The 24,870-nt window shown below is 42.2% G+C and overlaps 1 protein-coding gene across 4 annotated transcripts in view; it reads right to left on the minus strand.

Annotated features, from left to right (window-relative positions):
- The window catches only part of LOC147113575 (poly [ADP-ribose] polymerase tankyrase-2), an 83,446-nt gene that overhangs the window by 13,994 nt on the left and 44,582 nt on the right, over nt 1-24,870 (minus strand). For 3 of the 4 annotated variants that reach the window (XM_085994817.1, XM_085994818.1, XM_085994821.1), the window contains 5 exons: nt 23,997-24,142; nt 22,596-22,761; nt 20,802-21,021; nt 16,938-17,047; nt 517-705 (listed from right to left, as the gene is read on the minus strand). In XM_085994817.1, the coding sequence (XP_085850943.1) occupies nt 517-705; nt 16,938-17,047; nt 20,802-21,021; nt 22,596-22,761; nt 23,997-24,142 (831 nt within the window). The remainder of the gene's footprint in view (nt 1-516; nt 706-16,937; nt 17,048-20,801; nt 21,022-22,595; nt 22,762-23,996; nt 24,143-24,870) is intronic. The other variant, XM_085994819.1, reaches the window with a different exon arrangement.

The raw sequence follows: 24,870 nt of genomic DNA on the forward strand, positions 1-24,870 counted from the left end.
CTACAAATATTTGGTTATGGCAAATCAGGTCATACTTTGTAAAAATCTATACATTAAAAATGTTTCTTTTGCTTTATGTTACAGCAGAAACTTTTTTAATATTTGGTCTAGAGAAAACAGATAATGGCTACCATAAAATTGCTTAAATGAAACAGTAAACCACAATGCTCTTAAATACAAAGATAATTTATTTAAAAATTGTCTCATCCTCACAGAATCAAGTTGCAATAGGTTTCTAAGATTAGTACTGTAAAAAGATAAAGTATTAATAGTATTGACACCTTGGAAACCAATCATGTGAATTAACACTTTCATGCAGTTCGTTAGCCATGAAAAATAAAATGTAAAAATACACTCTGCCTCATCCAATATATAATGAAAACAATTACACAACTGCATATTATGTAATTATTTCATTGTCAATTTTTAATATAAATGACAATTTAAAAAGGTCACATCACATGAATTCTAAAATATGTGTTATGTATAATAATTTTATTTTAATAGAATACCTACAGTGACTAGGTCTAACGGTGTTTGCCCTTCCTGGTTTTTCATAGTGGGGTCAGCTCCATGCGCTAGCAATAGCGCACACAGTTGTGTCCGCCCTTTCTGGGCTGCTTCATGAAGGGGAGTAAAAGCCCATTTGTCTGTTGCATTTACGCAAGCATTATACTTTATCAACAATGCTGCTACATCCACATGCTGGAACCAAAAAAAAATCAAAATAATTTACATGTCAATTACTGTGTTGTTCAAAATGAAATAAAACAAATACAGTGCATGCCAGATAATGGGCGTTCACATTGTCTACAGCAGACAACAGTATACATCATAGAACGGTCTGGAATTCATTACACAAAGCCAAAAGACTAAACTATAACAAGTTTAGTCTAATTGTTTTCCATCCAGACATTTCCCCTTCCTCCCCAAAGGTTCGGTACTATGATAAAAGGGGTATAATGTGATAATTTTTATTTCAATAAACCAATATTTTAAAAAAAGATCATAGTAATGTTTGCATAAAAGAAAAATATCTGGATCATGCATGGTTTATTAACATGCTGAAATTAGGATCGTGGTGTTTTGAGAATAGAAATGTCCTATGACTCACTGAAGGTGTAGTGCTCATTGTCTTCAAACTAAACTCTGAATAACTTAAATAATGGCCCAGAAATTCGGGTCGGGGGCTTCCCGCAGGTGCAAGCCCCCGACCTACACTTACCTATCGTGCCGACATTTGAGGCCTGGGCCTGCGTGGATTTCCGCTCTGTCACCCGGTCTAGCTCCCGGCGCGCTGTGCTTGCGTGATCCAGTGGCGTAGTTAGTTCGATGAGCCGGCTGGGATCACGTGAGCACTGGGCAACCAATCGGAGGTTGCAAAAGTTCATTCATGAGTTTGATAGTAAGAACTGTCAAACTCATGAAAACTCAGGGCACCCAAAACAGTACTTAAACTTCAAATAAAAGTTTAAAAAAAATCCCACTGAATAAATGAACTATGAATAACTGTAAAAAAACTATATTAAACAACTAATCAAATTTTTGAAAAAAATAATTTTTTAACAAATCGGGTCAAAAAAACACTTACCTTACTGTAAATTCTTTAAAAATAATAAATCTGTGGAAAAAAAATTCTAAATTTTATTAATAGACCACTTACCTTTTAAAACTAAGTACTTATGTCTGCTTTTTTCACACGTAAAAACCGGAGGCCTTTACGCACGGGCAACTCTTTAAAAAAAAAAAAAAAAAGGAATTTCAGCGCGCACGCGCTGCCTGAAACGTCGCACGCGTTCCGCCTCTTAACCCCTTGCTTCAGAGGACAGGAAATGCCGGTTTTCAGCGCATGCGCTGTGCATCTTGAAAACCGGCACTTCCATCGGGCCCACGCGCGAGTACCCCGTCCGTACTCACGCGTTGGGACCCGAATTACTGGGCCAATGATTTGACCCAAGATAGCCCATAGGAAAACTTTTCAGGGTGCCAGTCTCTAAGAACATATGCATCTAACCATCAAACCTGTCTTTTTTCATGCCCATGAGCTATAAAGTAGCCCCATTCACTCATTCTACTTTCAAACAATGGTTATTACTATCACATTTACCAAAAAGAATTAAATGAACAATCCTAGAAGACCTATTTCTGAGTGTGCTGGAATGAGACAAAAGGAGATTCTAGGTGACCAAAATGGTGGTGAATTTTATTCACCTAGTTTTAATTGCTTACTGTGCCACTATTTTTAAGCAATCAGATTGAGCCTTGGTGGAGTAACTAAAGATCTGCTCCCTTATCAAATTATGCCTGGTGTTGACAGTAAGATATCAAATTGCTTCTTGGTTTCTGACCAGTTAGCTCCAGACAGTGAAAACATACAATTGATGATAGAACCTCAAACTGGAGTTATATTACCTTTACCTCTTATTTCTATTCAACATTTAATAGTTCAAATGGTTGAAGGATACATCCGATTGATTAACATAATACAAATGTCATCACAGTTCCAAATGCTATGGCAAGTATCAACATCTCACGTTGCTAGCCATGATTTTAGGCTGGTGCATAACTATGTTTGCGGACAAATCAGCATTGGATTTAAACTTCTGTGCTGCATGCCCTCTCGTCTGGGGGATCACTGCACAATGCTTCACAAATCTCTCTTGCGCTGCATGAAACCTATGTGCACACACAGCAGCGCAATCATAGGAACAGGAGTAGGCCAATAAGCCCCTCGTGCCCGTTCTGCCATTCAATTAGATCATGACTGATCTGCATCTTAACCCCATCTACCCACCGTGGTTCTGTAACTCTTAATACCCTTGCCTAACAAAAACCTAGCAATCTGTTTGCAATTTTCAATTGACCCACCCTCAGCAGCTTTTTGAGAGGGCACTCCAGATTTCCACTACCCTTTGTATGAAGAAGTGCTTTCTGACATTACCCCTGAATTTTAAGGTTATGCCCCCTTGTCCTAGACTCTATCTACCCTATCAAATCTATTAATCATCTTAAACACCTCAATTATATCACCCGATAATCTTCTATATTCAAGGAATACAATCCTAGTCTATGCAACCTGTCCTTATAATTTAACCCGTTTAGCCCCGGTATCATTCTGATGCATTGCTTCCAAGGTCAATATACCCTTCCTGAGGTGCAGTGCCCAGAACGGAATGCTGTACTCCAGATGGGGTCTAACCAGAGCTCTGTACAGCTGTAACATAACTTCAACCCTTTGTAATCCAGCCTCCTTGAGATAAAGGCCAACATTTCATTAGCCTTTTTAATTATTTCTTGTACCATCCACTAGCTTTTAGTGATTTCTGTACTTAGATCCCTCAATCACTCTGCTCATCCAAAGTTCCTAGCTTCTTGTCATTTAGAAAATATTCTGATCATCTTTCTTAGGTGCAAGGTGGATGACCTCACACTTTCCCCACATTGAACTCCATCTGCCACAGTTTTGCCCACTCACTTAATCCATCAATGTCCCATTGCAACTTTTTACTCTCATCTACACTAGTTACTGTGCCATCTAACTTAATGTTGTCGGCAAACTTACGAGACAAGACTCGATTCCTTCATCCAAGTCATTTATAAATATATTGGCCCAGAAATTCCGTTCGCAGGCCTCCCGTGGGCGGACGGCTGCGATCTGGAAAAATCTGCGCCTAGACCGGAGGGCTCCCGGGGAGGCGCAGAGTTCCGTTGCTGGGCCTCTCCAAACTGCCGGTGCGCAGGGCCCACGTATCCCAGAGGTGCAGGCGGTTCGCAGTGTCCCTGGGATCACGTGGGCCATGTGGAGCCAATCAGAGAAGGGAATCTCCCTTCATACATTTGACAGGAAGACCTGTCAAATATATGAAGAGATCACCCCAAAAACATAGTAAAACATTAAATACATTTTTTTTTTAAATCACATTTTAAAAATGACTATTTTAAACAAAAATTTATTTTTTGAAAAAAAAAAATAAAGTTTTTAACGGGGCTAAAAATAAACTTACCTTTCTTTAAAGTATTTTTAAATGATAAATCAGTGGAAATAAGAATTGTAAGTGTTTTCTGCGGGCGGAGAGTCTCCAAAAAACAGAACTTTCCACCCGCAGAGGCCCTGCTCCCGGGCAGGCGGAGGATGTCACGAGCTTTCTTGACAATCGGAAATGCCAGTTTCCAGTGCATGCCTAAAACCGGCATTTCCGTTGGTCCTATGGGTGAGTACACAGCGCGTACACACCTGTAGGGAATGGAATTTCTGCCTCAATGAAAAGCTGCGGCCCCACTACAGACCCCTGGGGGATACCACTCGTCACATCCTGCCAATTTAAGGGCATACCAATTATCCCTACTCTAATCAGTATTTGTAGGGAAATGGTGTTAGGGAAATTGACGGGATTGAAGGCCGATAAATCCCCAGGGTCTGATAATCTACATCCTAGGGTACTTAAGGAAGTGGCCTTAGAAATAGTAGATGCATTGCTGGTCATCTTCCAAAATTCTATAGACTCTGGAACAGTTCCCATGGATTGGAGGGTAGCTAATGTAACCCCGCTATTTAAAAAAGGTGAAAGAGAAAAAACGGGGAATTATAGACTGACATCGGTAGTGGGGAAATGCTAGAGTCCATTATAGAAGATTTAATAGCAGAGCACTTGGAAAACAGCGACAGGATCGGACAAAGTCAACATGGATTTACAAAAGGTAAATCATGCTCGACTAATCTACTGGAATTTTTTGAGGATGTAACTGGTAGAATAGATAAGGGAGAACCAGTGGATGTGGTGTATTTGGACTTTCAGAAGGCTTTCGATAAGGTCCCGCATTAAGAGACTAGCATGCAAAGTTAAAGCACATGGGATTGGGGGGAAGGTACTGACTTGGATAGAAAACTGGTTGGCAGACAGGAAGCAAAGAGTTGAAATAAACGGGTCTTTTTCCGAGTGGAAGGCAGTGACTAGTGGGGTACCGCAGGGATCGGTGCTAGGACCCCAGTTATTCACAATATATATTAATGATCTAGACGAGGGAACTAGATGTAATATCTGAAATAACAGAAAATGCTATTATATAGATGTAATATCTCCAAGTTTGCAGACGACACAAAGCTGGGTGGGTGTGTATGCTGTGAGGAGGATGCAGAGAAACTCCAGTACGATTTGGACAGGTTGGGCGATTGGGCAGATGCAGTATAATGTGGATAATTGCGAGGTTATCCACTTTGGTGGCAAAAACAGGAAGGCAGATTATTATCTGAACGGCAATAGATTGGGAAAAGGGGAAGTGCAACGAGACCTGGGTGTCCTTGTGCACCAGTCGCTGAAGTAAGCATGCAGGTGCAGCAGGCGGTTAAGAAGGCAAATGGTATGCTGGCCTTCATAGTGAGATTAGAGTACAGGAGCAAGGATGTCTTGCTACAGTTGTACAGGGCCTTGGTGAGACCACACCTTGAGTATTGTGTGCCATTGTGGTCGCCTTATCTGAGGAAGGATGTTCTTGCCATGGAGGGAGTGCAGCGAAGATTCACCAGACTGATACCTGGGATGGCAGGAATGACTTATGAAGAGAGATTGGGTTGATTGGGCTTATATTCACTAGAGTTTAGAAGAATGAGAGGGGATCTCATTGAAACTTATAAAATTCTAACAGGACCAGACAGACTAGATGCAGGAAGGATGTTCCCGATGGCGGGGGGAGTCCAGAACCAGGGGTCACAGTCTAAGGATAAGGGGTAAGCCATTTAGGACTGAGATGAGGAGGAATTTCTTCACCCAGAGAGTGGTGAACCTGTGGAATTCTCTACCACAGAAGACAGTTGAGGCCAATTCATTAAATATATTCAAGGAGTTGTTAGATATATTTCTTAAGGCTAAGGGGATCAAGGGATATGGGGAGAAAGCAGGGGCAGGGTACTGAATTTGGATAATCAGCCATGATCACATTGAATGGCGGAGCAGGCTCGAGGGGCCGAATGGCCTACTCTTGCTCCTATCTTCTATGTTTCCTACCTCCTAACCAATTCCCTATCCAAGCCAATAGGTTACCTCCAATTCCATGCGCTCTAATTTTTGTTAAGTCTCTTATGTGGAACTTTGTCAAATGTGTTTTGGAAGTCCGTATAAATAACATCCATAGACACTCCCTTATCTACCAATGCAGCTACCTCCTCAAAAAATTCAACTATTTTCGTTAGATATGACTTACCCGTTACAAATCCATGCTGGCTCTCTCTAATCAGCTTATATTTGTTCAAATGCACAGTCACTCTGTCCCTAATAACAGATTCTAGTAACTTCCCCACAACTGATGTTAGAATAATAGGCCTATCATTTCCTAGTTAATCTCTCTTAACCTTTTTAAATGGAGGAGTGACATTGACTAGGTGACTCTCATGCTGGGTCTTGATTCATGATGAAACGGCACCTGATGGTATGTTAGTACTTTCATTCTTCATGGGGCGAGGGATGGGGAAGAGTAGAAGAGGGACGATATACAGTAGAGCTTGATCATGCAATTTGTACTGAAGATGAAGTGACATAAAATGTTCCAAGGAGAGATGTGGAAGAGAGAATGATGCAGAATATTCTGAAGAGTGATGTAAAATATATATGTTAGGGAAGTAATAAAAATGCCAATTATGAACATGAGTGCTGCTTGATGGGAATATGGGGTGATAATGTAATAATATAAATAGGCTGTAGGCTTGCCTATAAAATTATTGGAAGAGACACGTATATTTTCAGTCCAATTAAGATTGCTGTAAAGAGAACAGTGACAGGAACATTCCAATTGTCTTGCAGCTGCCTCTTCTGAAGCTGATGAATCGGATTCTGTTTGAGGGTTGCACGTCCTTGGCGTTTCACTGCAGTTTTGATTTCTAACTAGATCCCAGTGAGTCAAAAAACAACCAAAGAATCTCACTGACATCAGTGGCTCCGAAAGCAATTCGTTGGATTGTTGTGGCCCATATATCAGATACTTTGGACCCCCTCTGAGTAATCAGAACTAGGCTGTATTTTCCTTTTAATGAGGAATCTGTAGAGCTTTATATGAGATTCTGGAGCGTCAGAAAGCTCAGGGAAACCCATCTACAATGGTTTCATCAATTACTATAAGATTTAGGGGTAGAAATTGCATAGCGCCCAGTTTGGGGCAATAACTTTTGTGGTAGTGAAAAAGTATCACCGGGCACTACATGAGGGACTCAGGCGCGAACTTCCGGTTTAGCGCTCCAGGAAGGAAGTGGAGCACTAAACCAAGTGCTACGACTTCCCTTGGAGCGCTAAAGCCGGCAAGAGGGGCAGTAGTGGTGTAGCACTGCCCAATGTCGAGGGCAGCGCTGCCGGGAACGGAGGCTCCTTCCCTCCCTTAAAGGGAAGGGCCATCGCTGCAGGCTCTGCAGGGAAAGGAGGTCCCTCATTGCCGACGGCAGCCGCAAGCACTCTAGCAGAGTGCAGGGCTGATCAATCGCAGTCGAGGAAAACGCTGAAAAATTGAAGTAGCGCATTCAGAAAGTTTTTTCATTGACACAACCACCATCCCCTTTAAATAGTGCTCCCCAGCACCTGGCCTCCCTAACAATGTCTCCTGCAGCTGTCGGTATTGTCACCCAGCGATGCTGCAGGGGGCGGAACCGAGGTTCGGGTCCGGGGTGCAACCAGGGCAATGCGCAGCATGATAATGTCACGACCTCCGAGCGCAGGAGATCGTGGCACTAGGGGTTACCGCTGCCGTAAACCTCGACAGGAATTTCACCGGCGGCGGTACTCTCGCTGTGCCCGGTTGCAAAGCTGGTAGCGCCCCGTTATCGCCCCCCAGAGGTGCTAACAGGAGGCGAATTTCTAGCCCTTAGTGCCTCATGTGGCCCCCATGAAGCTGAAAATTATGGGAGTGCATGATCAAATCTTGACTTTTATCTGGGATATGTAGTCCAGCTCCAAAAGAGAGTAAATGGGACACTCACCTGAACCTCTCTCGAAAGAGAAATGCGGCAAGACTGAATTTGATGCGCAACTGTGGACAATGTCTTCAATGTAGTACTGGATGGCACTGCTAATTGTTATTTTGTGTTCTTTTTGATAGAAAACACTTGAATTGCCCGCATGCACCAGTGAACATTATAGAAATGCAAGTTATATTCTTCACAGCAATCTTAATTGGATTTAAAATTTACCTGCGACTGCTTCAATAATTTTATAAGCAAGCCTACAGCCTATTTACATTACTACATAATGTACCTATGATACATGCATGTGTAGACCTGCTGTGTGACACTATGGCCCCGATTTGCGGTCACCGGCGAACGAATAGCGCTAGCTGTTCATTACAATTAAACGTAATGGAACTTGGTGATTAGAAATCTAGGACCTGTGTGAACAGGGCAAGCAACTGTGTATCTCCTTAACCAATCAGACTGAAGAATCATTACTGGGATACGCAGAGTGTGAACAAGAAAGTGGAAGTGAGAATAGTGAATTCAATACTGAAATAAAGAGGGAAAAAAAATGGGATTGAGAGAGATAGGAAGAAAAAGTAAAAAGAAAATGTATTTAAATTTTTTAAAATCCCCAGCGATAATTAAAATCTGAAGGAATGAGATTCCACACTTGTAAAAGTTAATTTTCAACACTTGTAAAAGTTAATTTTCAGTGCCAGAGTTGTTTGGCAGTAATTAAGACTTAACACGCCATGAAAAATTCACTTACAATCCAATGGACAAGCTTAAACATTTTCTGGCGTGTTTAGTGGGTATCCATCACGCAAGTACCCCAACTTCATGCCCGTCCATGTATTTGAATGCAGTCTCGCGGCGAGATACAGGAATAGCAAAGCTTCTGGAGGAGCAGGGCAACCCCCTGATTTCTGTGTTTAATTGCACGTGCAGTCGCCGGAAGTTGCTATCTGATTTACTCTTCAATAATGGTGAGCGGCGATTGCCTCACCGTTATTTTTACCGCAAAATCCGGTCCCATGTCTTATGCTGGCACAAAAATCAATTGTCACTTGTGACAAATACTTGAATCCTTCCAGGATAAGTATTTTTTGGCTTCAAATGCAAAACAGTGGATTCCTACTTGCTGGAAAATGCACCAAAAACTTGAAAAAAACTCAATTACCTGGAGAGCAAGCCCCCAGAGCTGCCTCGAAAATAACTAACACCTACAGCACTCACATTAGCTTCAGAAATGTCTAAATCTGTGCTGCAATGCAAATGATAACACAGTGGCTATGCCAGCAACTTAAATTACAAGAACCCAACCTACTGCACATTGTGTAGGTATTTGTTTTTAAAAGTTACAGACAAGGCCTATTAGATTTCAATTTTTAAATAGAAAGACAGTTCAAATTGCAGAAGGAGATCCCCAAAGCACTGGAATACCAAGAATGTAATTTATTCGTTCACCATAAAACATTGGCCTATATTCAAGGATGTTTGAGTTACTGCTTGTTGTGCTTTTTTTTTTTTGGAGTTGTCAGCTGTTTTGTAGCTGCTTGTCATAAAAAATAAGAGCAGGAGTAAGCCATGCGGCCCCTCAAGCCTGTTACGTCATTCAATAAGATCATGGCGATCTTCTACCTCAACTCCACTTTCACACCCTATCCCCATATCTCTCGATTCCTTTAGTGTCAAAAAATCTATTGATCCGAGTCTTGAATATACACAACAACTGAGCATCCATAGCCCTCTGGGGTAGAGAATTCCAAAGCATCACAAACCTCAAGTGAAAAAATTTCTCATCGCTGTCCTAAATGGCCGACCCCTTATCCTGAGACTATGACCCCTAGTCTAGACTCTCCAACTAGAGGAAACAGCCTCTCAGCATCTACCCTGTCAAGCTTTCTAAGAATTTAATATATTTCAATGAGATCACCTCTAATTGCTGATTTCTAAAAACCCTCCCAATCCTCAGGCTTACTACTCTTTTTGGCAACATTGTAAGCCTCTTCTTTAACATCTGTTAGCCACGGTTGGACCACATTTCCCATGGGGTTGTATATTCGTTGCGAATTATGAATTATTTCTTTAAATGTTTGTCATTGCTCATCTACCATCATATTTTTGAATCTAATTTCCTAATCTACCATAGCCAACTCGCCCCTCATAACTATGTAATTGGCTTTAAGACCCTAGTTTCGGACTCAACCACATTACTCTCAAACTCAACATGAAATTCTATTGTATTATGATCACTCTTCTCCAGAGGATCCTTTACTACAAGATTACTAGTTAACCCTATAATGGGCTGTATTTTCCAATCGGAGGCTTCCCGCGTGCGGAAGCCTCCGATCTGGAAAAAATCTACGCACTTACCTGAGGGCTCCCGAGGTGCGTATAGTTCCGATGCTGGGCCTCTCCAACTCCAAGTGTGCAGGGCCTACGTATCCCAGGGGCGCATGCGGTTCGCAAGCGTCCCTGGGATCACGTGGGCCATGGGGAGGCCAATCAAAGGGAATCTCCCTTCATACACTTGACAGATAGACCTGTCAAATATATGAATGGAGATCACCCCAAAAACACTTCAAAACATTTAATAATTTTTTTTTTTTAAATCACATTTTTAAAATTAGTTGAAATTACAATAAATTAAGTATTTTAAACAAAAGTGTAATTTTTTGGGAAAAAGAATAAACTTACTTAAAAAGTATTTTTAAATGATAAATGACTGAATTTTGTTTTTACTTTTTTCAACTCTTATCCTGGTAAAAACAGGCCTTATGCCCGCTTTTACCAGGCGTAAGAATTCTAAAAAATTTCTGTGGGCGGAGGGGCTCCAGAAAGCAGAACTATCCGCCCACAGAGGCCCTTCTTCAGGGCAGACGTCCGATCTGTCAAGAGCATTCTTGACAGATCGGAAATGCCGGTTTTCAGCGCCTGCCTGAAACTGGCATTTCCAATGTCCCTACGGGTGGGTACACAGAGCGTACCCACCCGTAGGGATCGGAATATCCAGGCCATTATTACACAGTACTAAATCTAAAATAGTCTATTCCCATGTTAGCTCGACATATCGTAGAGTAAATAGGGAGAAAATGTTTTGAATGGGAGAAGGGTCGGTAACCAGAGAGGACACATTTAAGGTGATCGGCGAAAGAACCAGAGGCAACATGAGAACACTTTTTTACGGAGCAAGTTGTGGTGATCTGGAATGCACTGCTTGAAAGGGTGATGGAAGCAGATTCGGTAGTAACTTTCAAAAGGGAATTGGATAAATACTTGAAGGGAAAAAAAATACAGGGCTATGGGGAAAAAACAGGGGAGTGGGACTAACTGAATAGCTCTACCAAAGAGCCGGTACAGGCACAATGGGTCGAATGACCTCCTTCTGTGCTGTATCATCTATGATTCTATAAAACTGTCTCAAATGGATTCCATGAACTCGTCCTCCAAACTACTTTTGCCAATTAGGTCTGCCCAGTCTATATGACGATTAAAGTCCCCCACAATTATTGCAGTATAAACATTTAAACTATTTTTATTGTGTAACTGTGATTAACCTATGTGAATTCACATACTGAAGAAAGAACTGTAAATGGTGCAGGCTGTGGAAATTGACATTATACTTAGCATGCTGGGTAGAATAAAATGGCCAAGTAAAAGAACAAACTTGCTTAGGTTGTAGCTAAAGCAAGAAAAAGTAAATACGTCACAACGTGTCCAGGACCAAGAGATCTTTCATAATACCCACCCATATTGAGGATGTGATAACAGCTATAATTGACTCACTAGCACAAGGGAGGCATAAGGCTATAGAATAGATAAACTATTAATGATTGTCGCTAGACAAAGAAGCAAAACTATTGAATAAGCTAATCATCTTGGTAACAAGATGATCAGACATGAGTAAGTAAATCATCTTGGTAACAAGATTCAGACAGAACCTCCTGACAGAATATATGATTAACTAACCTTGTCTGGAGATATTTCTGTCCTGCTGACCTTTTGATTGTCCTTGTGCCACTCTTAATGTGTTTAAAATGATACAATACCATTACACGTGATTTATGGAACGCTTGCTTGTTTGAGTGTATAAATATGCTGCATTCGCTGATGTCCTTTAGAGATGTTGGCCTAGCCTTTGTCCAGGCAGCTCTCTCCTTGTGCAAGTAAAAATTAAACTAACAATCTGACGGTACCGCTTGTGTTTTAGAGTCTTACTCGGAGTCGAGATTTCGACAAGGCAAAAATCTTGGAATGATTTAGAAGACCTTGGGTTTTTCCTGCATGGAAGACTTAATATAGGCCAAATCGCCACATTCATCTGTAGTCATCTTGTGACTGTTGAACTACAGTTAAGCAGCTGAATTACTCTGGATAGAGAAAGGAAAGGAATTGATCAGACACTCATCTGTAGACTTCAACTTCATATAGTTTACTTGTAGGACTTGTCAGAGGTGGTCTGGAAGTTGACTTTTAGATCCCAAGTTGACAATCCATTAGCATGCATGACAACCTGGAACACTAGTAAGACTAGCAGAGTATAAATCAGCAAATTAGAGGAGCATGATTTGGCCTATATTAAAGAAAGACTTGCATTTATATAGCACCTTTCATGACCACCAGACGCCTCAAAGCGCTTTACAGCCAATTAAGTACTTTTTGAAGTGGAGTCACTGTTGTAATGTGGGAAACGTGGCAGCCAATTTGCAGCACGGTCTCACAAACAGCAATGTGATAATGACCAGATAACCTGTTTTTGTTATGTTGGTTGAGGGATAAATATTGGCCAGGACACCGGGGATAACTCCCCTGCTCTTCTTCGAAATAGTGCCATGGGATCTTTTATGTCCACCTGAGAGCAGACAGGGCCTCGGTTGAACGTCTCATCTGAAAGACAGCACCTCCAACAGTGCAGCACTCCCTTAGCACTGCACTGGAGTGTCAGCCTAGCTTTATGTGCTCAATTCCCTGGAGTGGGACTTGAACCCACAACCTTCTGACTCAGAGGCGAGTGTGCTACCAAGTGAGCTGACATATTAAGTCATCCATGCAGAAAAACCCAGGGTCTTTTAAATCATTCCAAGATTTTTGCCTACACCATTTACAGTTCTTTATTCAGTATGTGAATTCACATAGGTTAATCAGTTACATAATAAAAATAGTTTGTGTTTATAATTGCACAATATTTTTTTTATCTGCATAAGCCTAAAAATCCTATATGCACAAGAATCCCTTATTTAATTATCATGATACAAAGGAAACGTAGCATTGAAAATGACACAATGGTGAACCTTGATGAGAATTCCATCTTTTGTTTTCTCCAGATACAGGAAACTTTGTGCTATCCGGAGGTGAGCTATCCGGCAATCTGGAGCCACCGGCAAAAATCAGCCGCCGTTTTTTATTCTTTTTGTTTGTTTTTTTTGCTTTGTTTGAACAGTCAAGCTGTGCAAGGTCTGTAGCTATAGCAACAGCTTCAGCTACAGAGCTTTAGGGCCACACCCGAGTGTTTAGAAGCTGTTGCTAAGCAACAGTGTTTGTTGTCAAATACGGAGATAAGAATCTCCGTATCTCTCAACATTAACTCTGGAGAGTACGGAAGTTTTGAGGCAACGGCAGCAGCTCGGTCCCGTGGGTGCCGGATAGCACAAAGTTTCCTGTATTGTGAGAAGGAGGAAAATGGTGTGAAATCTATTAAACTTTGCAAGATTTACTGAAAGTGTCTCGATTACTGCACATGGCTGGTCACCAGGTTTTTTTTTTTGGGGGGGGGGGGGGGGGGGGGAGAAAAAAAAAGAGAAACAAGTGTTATGCGTAACTGTTATGATCCTGTATTACTGCTGTGCACGAGAATGTGAAATGCTGAAGGGCTAGCCACATTGCTCTCCATGTCAATTGAATTTGCCAGCAGTCCTTTTGGAAAGACAGATTCCCTGCAATAAGTAATCTTCACATATAAGCTCAAGAGTTGGATCACAACAAAAGGTTTGAATTTGGCTGAATACTCTGGATTTTAGTGATCAAAGTACTCCAACATGTTACTTCAACCATCTTCTGATCTCTTAAATCAATAGTTTTCTACCTTAATAACAACAGAAAATGCTGGAAAAACTCAGCAGGTCAGGCAACATCTGTGGAGAGAAATTTGAGTTGACGTTTCGGGTTTGACCCTTCTTCAAAACTGGAGAGAAAAGGAACTGGATCGAAGGCAGGGCTGCGATCGGACAAAAGAATAAAAGAACCAAAAGAAGTAAAAGAGATTAGAAGCTAGACGAGATGGTAATAGGCTGGGATTAGGTGTAAAGTGTACTGGCAGGGCAAAAGATAGCTGCCAGGTGTGAGAGAGAAACAAAAGGAAAGGGGGGGGGGGGGGGGGGGGAGGAAAGGAGTGGAAAAATATAAGTAAAAATGAAATGGGGGCCGAGGTTATGATCTGAAATTGTTGAACTTCCCTGAAACTTTTGGTAGAGCTCACACAATCAAAAGCTGCAGGTGATTAACAGGATCTGAAGGGGCCAGCAATGATGGAAAGTGAGGGAATGAAATTCAAAATATTAATATTTGACAGAAACTAGAACATAGACCAAATAATCCATCCCGAAGGCCACAAAGATATCGAATACTGTACAGTCTCTGGCTCATGTTAGTGGAAGCAAAATCATTGAAATTGGAATAAACAACTTGAAGAAAAAGCATGGGCTTCACAGGCATAGTGTTCATCTAATAGGATGATGATGCATCTTATTAGGGAGATGGCCATGCTGTAAACTTTCCACATTGGTTCCACTGTTTTTGCATTATGCACACATAGTACATAGAAAACTAATGACTAATACAATCCAGTGATAATTGATAGTGCAGTGAGGCCTATTACATCATTCAACAATAACAACTTCTTGTTCGTGGCACTTGCTTTATCAAGTCAAATGCTTTTACTGAAATTCTCAAAAGAATCACATTAAGTGCATACAGCAGGTACACAATGTAATGGTTTCCTTCAATCATGCAGAGATCCAGGGTCAAGCTATGAGGTGGACTTGTGGCAAAAAAAATGTGAACTGTTGCAGGGAGGGAAACTTTAGCCTACACCAGCCTGGTGTTCAGTCCCCTGGGAGGGGAAGTCAAGCTCACGATTGACTCGGCTCTGCCAAAACCAGTTACATGAAGACCCCGATTAAGCGCTGGTGACAATTAAAACTGGCACATGGAATGAGACTTTGACTGACATCTACAACAACAACTTTCATTTATATAGCGCCTTTAACGTAGCAAAACATCCCAAGGCGCTTCACAGGAGTGTTATTAAACAAAATTTAACACAAAGCCACATAAGGAGATATTCGGACAAGTGACCAAAAGTTTGGTCAAAGAAGTAGGTTTTAAGGAGCATCTTAAAAGGAGAGGGGTAGAGACGCAGAGAGGTTTAGGCAGGGAATTCCAGAGCTTAGGGCCTTGATGGCTGAAGGTACAGCCCCAAATGGTGGAGCAATGAAAATCAGGGATGTGCAAGAGGCCAGAATTGGAGGAGTGCAGAGATTTTGGAGGGTTGTAGGAAGTTACAGAGCTAGGAAGGGGTGAGGCGATGGAGGGATTTGATAACGAGGATGAGAATTTTTAAATTGCGGAGTTACCAGACCAGGAGCCAATGTAGGTCAGCGAGCACAGGGGTTATGGGTGAATGGGAATTGCGAGTTAGGATATGGGCAGTAGAGTTTTGAATGAGCTCAAGTTTACGAAGGGGGCAAGGCAGGAAGCTGGCCAGGTGATTATTTAGGTGACACATAGAAAGCTGTCCCGTGCAAGTACATTCACTATGCTGAAAACAAATATCCATCAAATTACTAATGAGGAAACGCTTGAGCTTTGCGATGACAACTCTGGCAGGACATGACCTGTAGGCTGGGTTTGGGAACACATGCTCATATATCCAGGGCGGACCTTCTTGCATTGCAGAAAAGCAATTGCTGCTGATACACTGCATCTGTAATTAGTGGAACTAACATTCGATGGAGTATGATGTATTTCCAGTACCGTAGTCAGGAGGATGGTGACTCCACGCATTTATTTTATGGCAAGTCATTCTGCTCACCATACTACTTGGAAGGAATTCCCCATTCCTCTGCCCACCTAGTAAAGGATTGTCAGTTGTCGAATAACCAACTTGTGACTATCCACATGGAAGAGATAAGTGAGGCCCCTTTGTGGCCAAGGTTGCTTCTGGATGACGAGCATGTCAAGGGGAGACTGGGACTGGGCAATCAGATACCTAAGCCAGGCAAATCTGCAGTACTCTAGAGCACTTCAATTGACCAACCAGCAGAGCTCATTGATGAGACCTAGAGAGGTAGATCTTTATTGGGGTTGGAATTTTTCCCACTCCCTACCAGATATCAAACAAGCCAGTGGCCTAATGGGTAGGGTGGCCCTAGTTGGATAAGCAGCAGTCCCCAATGTTTGGTAAGCTAGGTGATTTTAGCTGATTAAAATCCAGCAGTATCACTACACACTTTGGTTTTTTGCCAACTTCTGCCTGTGTTCTTCAGGCTTAAGTGGTGTCTTCCCCACCCCCACAACCAACCAATGTTTTATCAGGCAAATGTAAATTCAATGTAGCCTGGTTTTACAATAAGTTTCCTTGCATGTCAAACATTTATCTAACAAAAACAGGAGTTTCAATAAATATAAATACAGGAGTTTCAATATGTCATGACCCTGTGACATGATATGCATTAGAAAGAGTACAGTTCCAGCTGGAGCTAATATAGCACAACTCGACTGCTTAGCCACCTATGGAGAGACTTGATCCAAGTAGTATAGCCAAAATCAAAGAGAGAGAGAACATTTCTATTTAAAAATGTGGACACTCCCACCCTTAATTAACTTCACATTGACACTGAAGCAGAAACTTTACTCCTTCATAAGCAGACAGTAACTTAATCAACCTGAACATTTTTTACTACCGAAAGAGCAAGTGGAGTTAGTACTGTACTGTGTTTCGTCTTACCCCATATGAAGCAGCATTATGTAAAGGAATCAGTCCACCTTTGTCTTGAGCATTCACATCAGCACCATGTTGTAGCAGATATTCTGCAACTTCTAGATTGTTGTATCCAGCTGTTAAACATAATACCATAGTGAATGACAACCAAAAAGTTCTATTGACCACAATGTACCAATACATGGCTAATAAAATTGTCAGCATTTGAAAATCCATGAGTTAAATAGGCTAGATTTAATTTGCACAGATTGTTCATTCTTACTGCAGTTTCGAACAAAATTAAGTATTTTTCAGGTATACTGCAGCAGTTTTAATTAGACAAATACACACCTACTATTCCTAGCTAAATTTAGATTATGACCTACCCAAGTTTTCAATATTGTGCCTTATGGGGCTACAAACAGAAGCCTCTCATTTACATCATTTATTTAGATATGGAAGCAAGTAGACTGACAATTTATACTCATTTGCCCTGTTAAGCAAATTGCGTTTTAAAATCTTCATATTTAAAAAAAGCACTCTACTTGGAGCTCCGGCACAGCAAGAGAGCCCCAGGTGGGCAGAGGAATCGCTTCAAGGACACCCTCAAAGCCTCCTTGAAAAAGTGCAACATCCCCACCGACACCTGGGAATCCCTGGCCCAAGACCGCACAAAGTGGAGGAGAAGTATCCGGGAAGGTGCCGAACACCGAGTCTCTTCGTCGGGAGCAAGCGGAAGCCAAGCGCAGGCAGCGCAAGTCAACCCAAGCACCCCACCCACCCGCCCCTTCAACCACCATCTGCCCCACCTGTGACAGAGATTGTAGGTCCCGCATTGGACTCAGTCACCTGAGAACTCATTTTTAATGTGGAAGCAAGTCATCCTCAGTTCCGAGGGACTGCCCAAGAAGATTAGGTAGAAACCAAATTGGGAAATGTCACTTTAATGTCATTTGGCACTAAGAATATATCACTACTGATAACATATAAAGCTAAAAATTCAAACTTGCTCCAGGCTAACTCATTCGAACATACAATTCCCTGCCTGTAACTTCTAACCCGCAGAGGATAGACAAAATCTCGGAGATGACATGACAACTGCTTTATATGACACATTGTATTGAAAACTGCATTTATAATAGGCCAGACTAAATACAGGAAACTTTTGTTTAACCAGAGGTTAAAAGTCTGGAAAGCTCTATCTACCGGCAAAATTCAGGAGCCGTTTTCTATAAGTTTTTTTACTTTGCGTTGCTTTTTTTCCCCCCAGTCAGGCTCTGCAAGGTCTGTAGCTAAGCAACAGCTTCAGCTAGAGACGCTTGCAGCTGCAGCCGACTGTTTTGAAGCTGTTGCTAAGCAACAGGGTTTGTTGATTCACACGGAACTGAAAAGCTCTGTATGTTATAACATTAGCGCTGGTTTATACGGCAGTTTTGATCTAACGGCACCAGCTCGGTCCAGTCAGTGCCGGATACCAGAAAGTTTCCTGTACAATAGATACTTTTTCTTGCACATATATTTTGTCTCACCGTTAATCTAAATGGAATATTTGGACAAACTATTGAACAGTGGACAAACTATTGAACAGTGAGCTGCTGCATTTGCAAACAAGACCATCACAGTTCATAATTATTCATTTTAATGGATGGAAAATTGTAGGCAAGGTTCCCACTGCCAGTACATGCTCAGAAAATTGCCCCCATAGCACAAATTCTGTTTTCATTGGTATCCCATTATGCATCATCTACTGTTAGAGAAAAGTGGATACCTGGGAATGATTACAAAGCAATAATCTAAATTTGGAAGGTTCAGATGTGAAGCTGAACAATAACTGCTGTCTGAGCCTCAAGATTAGATTACAGTTCTGAAATGACAAGCATAATTTATATTTGTAATACACAATATTGTGAACTTTATAGATCTTTTTATTGAGCTTTGGTCAGTATTTGTGCTGGCTGAGTGCGCTAACGGCTACATGAATTGTCATTGTGTTCCCCATCATTGAAGCATGACAATATTCACATTAATGAACAAGCCAACATGGAGGAAATTTTATCAAGGAACAATTTAACAGGAAACTCTATGACCAGTATATATATTTAAAGTTAATTTCTTAAAAATAACAATTGTACAGACATGGGCAGGTTTATGAAAATTGTGTCAAGCATAAGTTACCAAGATGAAAAGCTGGTTCCCAAGATACACTCTCCCAGTTGTCAGTTACGTTACATAGAATTTACAGCACAGAAGCAGGCCATTTGGCCCAACCAGACTACACTGGTGTTTATGCTCCACATGAGTCTCCTCCCACTCTACTTACTTCAGCTCACCCCATCAACATATCCTTCTATTCCCCTCTCCCTCACGTACTCATCTAGATTTCCCTGAAATGCATCTATGCTACACACCTCAACTACTCAATTCAATTCAATTTTATTTGTCATATATGTACTAGTACAATGGAATGCTTACTCCCCGTAGGGACACGTCAGCTATTTTTACAGTGCCGTGTTCAGAAAGTCAATTCTTTGGCATCCAGTGGCAGTGGGAGCACGATGTCCCTCAGCCGCTCTGTCCGCCTTGTCACCGCGGCCTCCTCCTCACTGTTGCCGGCTCGGCTCCACGTGTGGGGGCCTGCTTCTCCCGCTCACCCTCTGGCCACCATTCCCGGCTCCCCTCCTCCCAGTCGGACTGCGAGTCGTCGTGGCTGCTGCTCGATGCGCTGCGCTGCCTCCGCCCGACTTGCCGAACACATCCTCCGGTCGCCGCGGCCACCACCTCATCGTTGCTGGCTCCACGGTCCGATGGCCCGGGCCTGCTTCTCCCGCTTCCGGTCCGGCCGCCATGCTCGGCTCCCCTCCTCCCAGTCGGAAAACTTCCCCGGAGGAGCAGCCAGCCGACGTGCTCTAGCGGGTCGACGTGGCTGCTGCTACGTCCCGATGCGCTGCGCTGCCTCCGCCCGACTCGCCGAACACCTCGCTCCGGTTGCGGGAGCGAGAGCGGGCCACCCGAAGCAGGGAGAGCGCGCTAACGCCGTACCGTCTCGGTCGCCATCTCGATAATCCATATGGTAGTGAGTTCCACGTCTCACCACTGAGTAAAGAAGTTTCTCCTGAATTCCTTACTGGATTTATTAGTCACTATCTTATATTTATGGCTCCTAGTTTTGGACTCCCCTACAAGTAGAAACATCCTCCCTATGTCTACCCCATCTAAACCTTCCATAATTTTAAAGACCTCTATCAGGTCTTAAGTGCCCCTGCCTATTTTTAAAAGTAATCCAGACAAGGCACTGTTCACTGGAATGTTAGTGGGCACATAAAATCCATTAACTGCTCCTAACATATTCATCTTCAAAAGGAATCAACACGACAAGAGGAATCACTTAAATTACTATGGGAAGCCCTATATAATCTATTTCAAAATGATTAAAGACTCATTATTGGTTGAGGACATGGTGAGATGCAAAGATAGCTCCTGCCATATTCATTTTCAAAAATAAACTGATGTTATAATGATTGATAACTTATTTTATCTGGCATGCTTTACCAGTTCTAAAGCAGGCTACCCAGCACCTCAAGGGTGTATGAAAAATCTGATGGGATGCAGAGGCATGGGAAAATGATTAAAGCAACTTAGAAAAAAAGTCTATTGAGAGATAATCATTCTTCAAATTTGATGAAAATGTAATGTAGCCTTTAGGTTTTAAGGTTAAGCAGCACAATTATATTTCCGGAATGTCTAGAAACTTCTGATCAAATTCTGAGTTATTGACTGCCAATGTGTAAACTTGTCAAATTTCCAAATTTGCTTCTAAGCCATCAATTAGCAGCATTTCTACAATATGTCACATGCACACACAAAAAAAGTACAGAATTGATAAAAGCAGACCTGCTAAATGCAAAGGTGTTGAATGTCTGCCCTGTGTGTCTCTGCAGTTAACATTGTCTATTGTACACAGTTTTTTCACCCTGGCCAAGCAACCCTTCTTTGCAGCATCAAGTAAAGCAGCATCTCCACTCAGCAGGTCCTGAATGTCTGTGTCGCCATCCTTTATCAGATCCAGAGCAGTATTTCCATCCCGGTTCTTCTTGGTTGGATCAGCACCATGCTGGTAATTTAAACAAAATTAACACTTAACACATTGGATAACATTATTCAAAAGCCAGAAGAATCTATTAGCTTAAAAAGTCAACTGTAAAGCTATTTTTAAGTTATCTTCTCTCATACATTTTCTCCCCACATCTCACCATGGCATTGATTACTTGCTGAAGTACATTTCCAAAGGCGCTAGTTGATTTCTGGCACCTTGTCCAAATAGCCATCATGTGTGATTTTTGAGTGGCTGTTGGCAGGCTATTCAACTGCAGGGAACATCACAACCAAGCCCAATCCTATATCATGTACATACAGCATGGGCTGCTGTTAGCATTCAGGGACTCAGGTTGATTTTGCCACCTTGGGCTCAGGGGAGCTGAGGCTAACTATAAAAGAGATCAGGTAACTTCAGCACAGGTCAGGGATTGAACTTGACTCAGGTAGTCACACTCCTCCGAGTCAGGAGGTTGCAGGTTGAAGCCCCAATACAGACCTGACATGTAGTCGGACACTCCAGTGCAGTACTGAATGAGTGTTGCAATGTCAGAGATGCAACTTTTTGGATGAGACATTAAAACAGGGCACCATCTGCTTTCTTAGATGGACGTAAAAGATCCTATGGATCTCTACTGGAAGTGTGTTCTCAGTCCTGGCGAACATCAAACCCTCCATCAACACCAGCTTATTTGGTCATTCATTTGTTAACGGGACCTTGCAGTGTGCAAATTGACTCCGCATTTGCCTACCTAATAACAGTGACTGCAGTTCAAAACAAATTAATTGATGGTTAAGTGGTTTGGGTCATCTGAAAACCACTGTATAATTGCAAGTTAATTCTTTATTTCTTGTGATTTTCATGGCCTGCATATCATTACACTTACCCACAGACATACTTTGGGCTTTTACACAAGTTGGGGTTATTAGAAATCCAAAACAGTGCTGTGCCCTCTACAGGGGATCTGGGACCTGTGTGAACAGGGCAAGCAACTCTATCTTGTTAACCAATCAGATTTAATCGTTACTGAAACACGCAGTGTGTGAACCAGGAAATGAAAGTTAGAATCATGTATGGAAAGCAAAATAAAGAGGGAAAGAAAGATGGTATTATGGGAGAGAGATAAGAGACAAAGAAAAAGTAAACAAAAAAAAATTACATTTAAAAAAATCTCCAATATTAATTAAAATCTGAAGGAGTGAGACTCCACATTTGTAAAAGTTAATTTTCAGTGCCAGAGGGGCTTTTGGGCAGTCATTAAGACTTAGCACGCCATTAAAAATTCACTTACACTTGAATGGACAAGCCCTAACCTTTTCTGACGAGTCGAGTGGGTATCTAGTGGGCAAGAAATGCAGCTTCACGCACCTCATGTAGTTGAATGGTGCGTCTCTCAGCGAGATAACGTTATAGCAGTTTCTGGAAGAGCAGGGCAATTCTGACAGCAACTTCCGGATTTCTGCGTTTAACTGTGCATGTGCGGTCACTTGAAGTTGCTGTCAGATTTATGCTAATAACAGTGAGCGCTGATAGCCTCACTGTTACTTCTATAGCAAAAGTCAGCCATTGTGTTCTATCTCAGGCTCACTTACCAGTAATAAAAGTTTACAAATTTCATATTTTCCCTTGGCTGCAGCCTCATGCAAAGGAGTAAACTTCCACAAATCAGCTACATTTATCACGGCACCATGTTTAACAAGCAACTCTGCTACTTCATAATGCCCATAGGAACACGCATTGTGCAATGGAACCAAACCTCTGAAAGGGAGATAAAAGGAACAGCAAAATAATGATTAGAGAACTAAAAGTCTGAAAATCAGGATGGAATAAATACTGCTCTCACCAGTGTTGCAACAATATCATCTTGATCAACTACAAACTAGCACAATTTAACACAAACCTCGTGAAAATCCTGCATTCACTACACAGCTACAACACTGGCTTCTAGTACATTCCGCAAACCAGATATTAGAAATTATCCTAAATAGTGTTCCTTCAGTGTATGATCTCATTTTACAGTTAATTTGATATTTGACCATGAAAATCTTTCCTTTCATCATTGCTCTCTTCCCCCTCTAACAGTGCAGTTAATCAACAGGTAAACATCATCTTGCGAGATTGGTGGACATGTGTGTGTAGGAAAGGAAACAGCAGTATAACAATTAGTATTACAAATTAACATTAAAGCTAGTCTCTAGAACGATTACATCATCAAAACTCCTTGGCCTAGAAATTGGGTCGGGGCGCCAAAGTGGGGCAAAAGTCGGCGGAGCGCAGGATTTAGCGCAGCGATCGGAGTAATAGCGATCGCCAGAAATTCAGTTTCAGTGCCGCTCGAGGGACACGGGGCGAGGCTCAAGGCGCTCCGCATCCCTCTTAGGGCGCTGAAACTGATTATCGCAGCGCAACGTGCGGTACTGCAGGCCTTCCTACCACTGTTAAGGGGGAGGTGCCTGCAACAGCGCGAGCCCTGATCGCGAGTGCCGGCAAATGAGCCCGGCACCAAGGAGAAGTGCCGGGCTCTCGGGAAACAGCCGGCAGTGCCGCGGGGGTGGGGGGTGTGTTAGGAGGCCGGGGACGGAGGTGCTGGCAGGCGGCCGCCCCGCACCTCCACCTCAACTTGCGCCGCTGCCGGCACAGTAAGGCCCCGTGAACCGGGTAGCGAGCGGCGCAACTGCGGTGTTCGCTACCAAATATCGCGAACGGGGCACGATTGGGGCGCTGCGCACAGATGACGTCATCGGTGGCGGCGCAGCGCAAATGCCTGACGCCACCATTAGCGCCCCTGCTGAATATCGCCGCAGACGCAGCCAGTGGCGCTACAGCCACTGACTGCCTCTTTAGGCGCTAACAGGTGGCGCTACTCACCCAATTTCTCCCCCCTTAGCCCCTAAATGACAATATAATCAAGTTTGAATTCCATATTGTGCATCGTTAGGAGCTTAGAAAACTATTTCTAAAAAGCAGAGGCTTAGAAAGTAACTAAATATTACCCTTTGTCCTTGGCATGAACATCAGCACCATTTTGTAACAAATATTCCACCACGGACACTCTATTGTAGCCAGCTGCAAAGTGGAGTGGTGTAGACTGGCGGCCTTCTATATCTCTGCAGTTTACATTCTGAAGTGTGCAGAGTTTCTGAAATGAAAAGTAGCATTAGACAATCCTTTTAAATATACTTTCACGAACAAACAGCTGTTGCTCTCCAAGAGAAGATTGGGAAAAGAAAAAAATAACTCTACATTGCACTCTTTACAAATCAGTGCAGCAGCTAGGGGTATCCCAGCAAACCTGAAATGTTGAGGTGATACTCCAATGTGCAAAAATTATTTATTTTTTATACATGCACAGGCATAGGGCCCAACAAAACTATGCCATATCAATTGATTTCAATCCCACCACACCATCTTTTTAAATATATTATTCAATCTCTCTTGTCTGGAAATGCATCCAGTTGAGCACACTTTACATTATTTACTTCAATGGCTCTTTGTGTAAAAAAAAAAAAAAAAAAAAATCTACTCTTCTTACTCCTAGCTTTCAATTTCTGTCCCGACATTTCAACCCTTCACTACAGTTAACTTGCCTGGATCAACATTGTTAATCCACTTTATAATATTATAAAAACTTCAACTGGGTCATCTAGAACAAGCTCCACATTCTCAGTCACCTCTCTCAAGAGTAACAGTATTTTTCTGATAAGATGACCAGAATTGCATACACTACCTCGGGGGTGGGGGGTGATCATTTTCTTATACAGCCATATGGGCTTCTTTTGATTTCTACTGTAACCCTCTAATCGAGTATCTTATTTGTCTTTTTTTTTTAAACTGCATTGAAGCATTGGAATTTGAGCCCAGTATTTA

The sequence above is a fragment of the Somniosus microcephalus genome, chromosome 8, assembly GCF_052327205.1.
Source record: "Somniosus microcephalus isolate GS21.2 chromosome 8, FLI_Smic_1.0, whole genome shotgun sequence".
Lineage (NCBI taxonomy): Eukaryota > Metazoa > Chordata > Chondrichthyes > Squaliformes > Somniosidae > Somniosus > Somniosus microcephalus.